The sequence below is a fragment of the Lactuca serriola genome, chromosome 6 (genome assembly GCF_051521515.1).
Source record: "Lactuca serriola cultivar US96UC23 chromosome 6, Lser_US96UC23_V15, whole genome shotgun sequence".
NCBI lineage: Eukaryota > Viridiplantae > Streptophyta > Magnoliopsida > Asterales > Asteraceae > Lactuca > Lactuca serriola.
In genome coordinates this window covers 40,103,263-40,111,049 of record NC_136413.1, presented here as the reverse complement: position 1 = coordinate 40,111,049, position 7,787 = coordinate 40,103,263, and the positions used below count along the sequence as shown (strand labels likewise).

The 7,787-nt window shown below is 36.7% G+C and overlaps 2 protein-coding genes across 2 annotated transcripts; one reads left to right on the top strand and one right to left on the bottom strand.

The window, feature by feature from the left end:
- The first annotated feature begins 1,535 nt into the window (after positions 1-1,535).
- LOC145059678 (uncharacterized) lies at positions 1,536-2,012 on the top strand. Its single transcript, XM_079007490.1, has 2 exons — positions 1,536-1,665; positions 1,732-2,012. Exons 1-2 carry the CDS (start codon positions 1,536-1,538, stop codon positions 2,010-2,012), a joined length of 411 nt encoding a protein of 136 aa, XP_078863616.1.
- Positions 2,013-6,114: 4,102 nt separating this feature from the next.
- On the bottom strand, positions 6,115-7,382 carry LOC145059677 (uncharacterized). The gene is made up of 4 exons (XM_079007489.1): positions 6,949-7,382; positions 6,740-6,873; positions 6,473-6,606; positions 6,115-6,390 (listed from the first exon to the last, which is right to left on the bottom strand). The coding sequence occupies exons 1-4, from the start codon at positions 7,380-7,382 to the stop codon at positions 6,115-6,117; spliced, it is 978 nt and encodes a 325-aa protein (XP_078863615.1).
- Positions 7,383-7,787: the final 405 nt, after the last annotated feature.

The following is a 7,787-nucleotide window of genomic DNA, read 5'->3' as shown; positions in this document are numbered from 1 at the left end:
AAGTAATGGGATTAACACCTATGTTAGACCAAAGTTAAACAACTTGGGTTTACTGCTTCCGCCTAATTTTGATTGTCGAATATTGTTTGATTTGGTCAAAAGTAAGGCTAAGGTGTTCAATTGTAATATATCATTGTCATTTCAACACCCGGTTCATGGGTATGTGATGAATATTTTAGATGAAGCGGATGTTCATCAACTCAGAAATGTAATTTCTGAAACGAAGGAGATTGTGCATTTGTATTTAGAGGTGTTTCAGGAATTGGTCGAACAGATAGAAGCGGTTGAGAAAGTTGTACCATACAATGTTGAAAACATTGTATCTGATAATGTTGAAGATTGTCCAGAAGAAGAAACTGTGGCACTGAATACGGTTGAAGAAAAAAATTAATATGAGTTTAGAAGACTGACTGACAAAACTTTTTCAGACGGTGAAGAGTCAAATGAAGGATGGTCAGAAGTGAGTTCACACACGGGAAAAAAGCTTCAGACATATTTTACGGTATGCCTCCCATACCTGATTGTCCTGATCCTATTGTTGAACCCGGACCATTTAACAGTTTAGGTCCAAATGATGATATGTTTGTTCGTCAAACATATGATAACAAACAACAACTAATTTTTTCTTTGAGTCTTAAAGCAACAAGAAAAAAGTTTCAGTTTAAGACCAAACATTCTAACAAAAATCGTTATGAGGTATATTGTGAAATTGAGAACTGTAGTTGGCGTTTGTATGCAAAACGCCTTGATCCCACTGATGAATTTGAAATCAGGACTTTCAATAACGTGCACACATGTTCATCATTACAGATATACCCTAATCATAAGCATGCTAATAAAAAAGTCATGGGTACTATATTGCATGAAATTATGGGAAAAACTCGTTCCAAGGTTTGGAGGCCTAATGAAATATCAAGGGATTTGAATGCTTTGCTGGAAATCAACGTAGATTACAAACAAGCTTGGCGTGCAAAACAATATGCTATGGAACTGTTGTTGGGATCCTCTGAAAATGTTTTTCCAAACTTCCTATTTATTTTCACAATTTGAAGAGGCATAATCCCGGTACAGTTGCGTATATTCAAACAAATTCTGAAGATTGTTTCGAGTGTTATTTTTATGCCATTGGGAGCACAGTAAATACAGAAAACTTGTTGTTATTTAATATATAATTTTTGTAAACAAATTATAGTGTGTTTATGTGTTCCATTTTTATATATTGCAGATACGAGCATTCAAAAGTTTTTGTCGTAAAGTTATAATTATGGATGGTGCCCATTTGAAGGGTGATTTTAAGGGAACCATATTGCATGCAATATCTATGGATGGGAACAACCAGATACTGCCCCTTGCGCACGAAATATGCAAAAAAGAGAGTGTTGTTTTGGAGGCTTGTGAAAGCTTACAAAAGAAAAGTTTTTGAAGAATTATGGTATAGATTTAGTTCTACTAGGCCGCAAGTAGCAGCGTATCTAAGTGAAATTCCCTGTGCTAAATGGACTAGAGCATATTCGCCGTCGAAACGTTACGATTACATGACCTCGAACAGTTCAGAGTCCATGAATGCTTTATCAATAGATGCAAGGAAGATGCCTATAATACCCCTTCTTGAGTTCTTCCGACGTCTTTCACAAGAATGGTGTAACAAGCGTCGCATTGAAGGAGGTATGAATTTTATTTTGACATTAATTAGGTCGAATAATTAGTTAATTATATATATCTTCTTTATAGGGAAACGTTCAACAGTGCTAACCAAGTGGGCTGAAAAAGTAATTAGTAAAAATGAAGAGCGTACGGCAGGATGGTCCGTTTCTGGTGTTTCAGATGCACTTTATGAAGTTCATGATTTCAAACATGGTGGCATAGTTGATCTGAGGCAAGAGACTTGTACATGCAGATATTGGGAAGGAACTGGGTTGCCTTGTGGTCATGTGATAATGGTCTTGAAGCACTTGAAAAAAACTAACTTCGGACATCTGGCTATAGATGCTTACAAAATGGAAACATACTGAAGTACGTATGAGGAGCCGGTTTACCCCCTTCCAGAACCGTGTGATTGGGAGATTCCTACTGACATGATGGTTGTGAAACCCCCGATAATGGATACACGTCAAGCTTGTAGACCGAGAAACAGAAATCGTATTCCGTCACAAGGTGAGGAACCTGTAGTAAAAAGGTGTAGTAGATGTGATAGTACAACACATAATGTAGCAACATGTCCGAAATTGGTCCTAAAGAAACAAAAAAAGGCTAGAAAAACTAGTGCGACATCAGGTATTAACACAAAAGGAAAAGGGAAAGGGACAGAAGGGACTCAGGAGACGCTAGAGACGCACGGGACACAAGAGACGCGTTGGACGAGTGGGACGCAGAGAGAAGACTATTGTTCAACGTTTGATTTGAATGATTGATGTTGTATTTATAATTAATTATGTTTTGTTTTAGAGGACATTAATTTGTCTACTTTGAGCTGGTGTGTTTATTTTAAAGATGATGGGTAATATTATGATTATATTAGTGCATGATTACTAGTAGAATAATAACTAATACTCGAAGTTAATACATTCAACAAACTAGAAACGTATAGTAAACGTACAACAACGGTTATTAACTTAAGGGAATTGCAAAGGATACTTTTCTTTCTCCATTGTTATGTAGTCGTCCCTTATTCTTATTTTATCTTCCATACGGTCCTTTTGCCTACCAAGTTCTATCATTTCTGCATCCTTATCAGCAAGCCATTTTTCAGACAGTTTGAGATTCTTCTTAGTTTTTTTTATCCATTCCTCATGATGTTTGATTTTTTTTTTGTAATCGTCATCCTTTTCTCAGCATCTTTGCACTCCGCCGCAATGAGGTCACGACGTTCAATGAGAGCCCAAGACGAGTCGTTATCTTTTTTTTTTGTTGTTCTTCAACCCATTGTAGTTGTTGCAAAGTATCCTCCGACATATATGGCTCTCTTAAATTTGGTGATGGTGCAAGAAAAGGGTCGATCGGATCACAATAGAAACAATCAACTTCGTTGCACGAGCAAATATACAAAGATGAAGCTGAAGTCATTTTAAATTAAAAAAAAAATATAACTCTATACGAAAAATCCGACGACCATCCATGACTATATATAGTCCCTTCCACTCCGCAGAGAGCTGTTGTCAGTCAGTAGAGGTTTTTGTCAGTCCGTGTTACTGCGTTTGTCAGTTCGCATAGTTTTTTGTCTAGTCGTTGTCATGCATATTACAATTATGAGAATACAATTATTTATTTAAAGGTAAACATTTTTTAATTAAAAAGTAAAGAACGCCAACAAACCATTACAAGTACGGTTAACATAGAACTGAAGACAAACTAATATTCATTGTGATCCATACAATAAAGTTCAATTGAATTGGCGTGGAGGTAAGACCACAACACTTTCGAATGGTTTTTCCCAATGCCTAAGGGTTGGAATAGGATTGACCGTCTCAGTTTGATAAGCATTTCGATACACCGCTGCACTTAACTTTAAATTTACCATTTGATGGATTTCTACAATTTCGAGTCTGTGTAGTGAAGCTATAGCATGCTCACAAGGTATACCGCATTTTTGCCATTTACCCAACTACAAATACCACGGTCTAATTGGACATATTCGGTTGTTGAATACTTAGTCACTTCATATCTATCACCAACAATATGCGTAATCCTACAACCATCCGAGTGGATAAATCTTTTATGAATCACCTTAAGTGCATAAGGGGTTAGAAGATTATGGAAATCCCCTGTGAAATCAACTGAATCAATAAAAAACTTATAATGTCATAACTTATAATAAACATATCAATTCACCGTTTTAATGATGTCATAACTTATAATTACCTCCAAACGCAGCACGTCGAAGATACACTGCTTGCATCGAGTCATGAACCATTTCAATGATTGTTGTTATTGGAAACTCATGCGTGTTTGTTTTAAACCAATTGACAACATCGGGAATGTCAATGAATTTAACATTGAAACGTACTCTTGGAAAACAAGCCCGTACCCATTTTGCAATGGGAATATTGTCAAGCCAATGAAGATCATTCTCATTAACCTCATTTTTTAAATTGTTTAAACATGCATAAAATTGAGATAAATTATACGCTTTACACGTCTTCCAGAACAACTGTTCTACGACTGTATTGCTTCCGATGGAAACACGTATTTTCTCGGCTATATTTTTACAACAATAGCCATGATATGAATCAGGGTAGACTCTGTGGACTGCAAAGTCTATAGAATCAGATATATGACTTATGAAACCAAATTCTGTATTGTCACCTAAACAGTCTTTACGCCTCCTCATGAACCATAACCATGAATTGTCACAGTTTATGGTTCCCAAGGCAAACGCTATGAGAAGGGGTTCATGATTTCCATCTAAAGCAACAACAATGTACATGGATGTTACATACGCCCCAATTAGAGGTACTTGACCAACGAATATGATTGGTATCATAGACGTGAGAAACGTACGAATCTGTAAGTCAACAAAAAAATATTAGGCATATAACAACTTGAAATAACTAAATATTTATTTACTATAAGGGACTACATACCACGCATCCCAATGCCACGAAACAAATTTGGAAACGATTGTACCGATCTTTCGTAATGTACGTGAAGATGTTAGGATTGCTTCTTTGCAGATTATGGAAAAAAGTCGGTAGGTTGGAGAAACTTTTCTTTAATACCTAATTGACTGAACTCATTTTCACAACTTTCGACACCTTGTAAATTTTCGTCATGGTTGTCCAATTTATAAGGAATTAGTATACATTATTCCACAGAACTTACTTGTCAGTCCGCGTAAATGTATTGTCATTACACATAACTTATTTGTCAGTCCGCGTAACCTGTTTGTCAGATAATGTTTTTTGAATGTATGGTTTTGTAACATTTGTTGATCAAATATCTTTTGTAAAATAAAGGATAAATACCATATTACATTTAAATAAAGAAATACAAGAACAATACAAAATGCAGTTCTAGTTAAAAAAAACGGTACATTTTTCAAAAGATTCCAAGGGGCTTCAAACTCGAAACTTTGTCCGTTGCTAATGGATTTGTATTCTTCTTTAGCCACCTCCAAGATCTCTTCCTCAGTATCATTGACACGATCGTCTTCAATCTTATTATAAAGATCGTTGAATAACACAACTTCCGTTTTCAATTCATACCATTTTGCAGCTATATCAAGCGTGTTGCGATGGTTTTGTATGGTGGTTTCAGCGTCAGTGTTGAAGGTATTCGTTAGTTGGACAAAAAATATTCTATCCTCCAAACTGGTGTTCTCTTTGACATTAATATATGCATGAGCTAGAAGGAAATACTCGTTAGCGGTCCATTGGTTTGAACCCATTGTAAAACATACAAAGCACATGAACTAAAATACCTTAGATGAAGTGATACATTGTTGTTTGTCGTTTTATATAGACTTGTTAGTCTGCGTTACTGCATTGTCAGTCCGCTTTATGGGGTTGTCAGTCCGCGTTACTGCGTTGTCAGTCCGCGTTACTGACTTGTGAGTCCGCAAAGCGAATGCTCGGTATGCGTTACTGACTTGTCAGTCCGCGTTACTGCGTTGTCAGTCCGCGTTACTGTCTTGTCAGTCCACAAAACGAATGCTCAGTCCACGTTACTGACTTGTGAGTCCGCAAAGCGAATGCTCAGTCCGCGTTACTGACTTGTCAGTCCGCGTTACTGCGTTGTCAGTCCGCGTTACTGTTTTGTCAGTCCGCAAAGCGAATGCCCAGTCCGCGTTACTGACTTGTCAGTCCGCGTTACTGCGTTGTAAGTCCGTGTTACTGTCTTGTCAGTCTGCAAAGCGAATGCTCAGTCAGCATTACTGACTAGTCAGTCCGCATTACTGCGTTGTCAGTCCGTGTTACCTATCATTTTATATATAGTAAATCACGTATCTATACGTCCGAATTAGAGATACGGGTCTCTTCATAAAATGGCATCCAATGTACCAATGTCTTCTAATGCAGGTAATCTATCTAATGCATCTGCTCCAACAAATGGTGCATCTCCATGGACCACAATGCCTATGAGACGCTTCACTAATGCCTTTGTGCTCGTCTTCTTCTTCTATATCAATCTTGATGTGTCGTTTGACATATAACTGGTTTCAAGATGTTGTGAGGAAGAAGCATTTGTGGCAGATTCAATTGTAGATGTTTCTATTTCGGACTTGTACATCCTTCTTCGAACAGGTGAGTCAACATGAGGTGGACTATTTGGAACAGGACTATGTTGTTGTGGGGGAGACTCTACAGGGTTAAGAGTCCAATTGACATAACGAATATAAAACGGCAACATCAGCTCCTCCGGGTTTGCCACGACATTAATAGGTTGGTTGTTTGGCTGAAAAAATCAGATGGTTAGTTTAACATGAAAATACATTGAAATTTGTAAATATAAATTATTCTTAATATAAAAACCATACCACAAACACGTTAATTATTCGACAACATTGTTCCCAATTTAACGGTGTTTTCTCCACGCCCTCATCCGTGGCAATTCTGTCGGCGTGCGTATATAAAACATGGTTGCCTTTGGGAACGTCTCCAAAATCCATATCTATGAAAAAAAAGTCATGATACAAACTTATTATATAATACAAAACCAAGTTAGAATTTCTATTGAATAAAAAACTAAACAATCATAATTATTAAAATGCATTAGAAAGTAACCTTAAACGACAGCAAAAAACCAGGAACGGTATACTTGTGTCCTTTCCTCGATTCGGGATTCGCCTGCTTGAATTGTCTAAACTCTTCTATTTTCTCGAACATTCCACGCATCATATGTGAAGTATATTTCCAAAAATACGTACCCCATGCAAACCTGCAATTTTCAATTTATTAATTATAATTAATGCATGGCATAATACTGCGGGCATTCCTGTTTTAAATGTAATACCTGTTCCAATCATCTATATTATCAGCAAGCTTGTATACTGCTGCAGGAATGCCCGTTTTAACATCCCGTCCGTGTAGACCCTTCAACATAAAAACAAGTTGGATAAGCATCACAACATCTTCATCTTGTAGTGTCGAATAATTCGGGGACATAATCAAGTCTTCTAAATCTTTCAGCCGCAAACGTGAATCTGAAATATCTGGGAACAACCGAACACGGAGCTGTGAATTTGACTGACCCTTTTCGTCATAGAGTAAATCCACATAAGGACCAACTTTTAAACTAGAAATCAGAATATATTCAGTTTCACCAAAATCCAACTGGATCCCCTGTATATCAAACAGAAACCTCCCCATTTCAAATATTGGTTGAGACCTTACTTCGTGCAACATCATCATATGCACAAGTAATGGATCACCATGTGGGATATGCATTCCTAAAAGTATTCCAAAGGGGGAAGCTTCGAATAATACTCGTTGTGATTGTGTTAGGCGCGGAAAATACTTTTTAATCATAGTCCCAACCACGCCTTTCAAAGTTAACTCCGCTTTTTTATTGAGTTCTTCGTGCTACACAACAAATATATATATATATATATATATATATATATATATATATATATATATATATATTAGGACATTTAAAACATTACTAATTGAAATAAAAAATATATATTAATCCATTATGAAAAAATAGCAACATACTTAAAAGTAGAATTTTTTTTTTGTCAAAAACCATCACTCCGCGGAGGCTAGACCTCATTCTGCGGAGGCAACTCTGCGGAGTGACATCTAACCTATGCGGAGGGACCAATTATTCGATTATAACAGTCCGCGGAG

Coding starts and splice junctions, on each gene's coding strand:
- LOC145059678 (XM_079007490.1), top strand. CDS start 1,536: ATGACCTCGAACAGTTCAGAGTCCATGAATGCTTTATCAATAGATGCA. Junction 1,666..1,731: donor CAAGCGTCGCATTGAAGGAG/GTATGAATTTTA, acceptor TCTTCTTTATAG/GGAAACGTTCAACAGTGCTA.
- LOC145059677 (XM_079007489.1), bottom strand. CDS start 7,382: ATGCATATCCCACATGGTGATCCATTACTTGTGCATATGATGATGTTG. Junction 6,874..6,948: donor AATATAGATGATTGGAACAG/GTATTACATTTA, acceptor TGAAAATTGCAG/GTTTGCATGGGGTACGTATT. Junction 6,607..6,739: donor ACACAAGTATACCGTTCCTG/GTTTTTTGCTGT, acceptor TTTTTTTCATAG/ATATGGATTTTGGAGACGTT.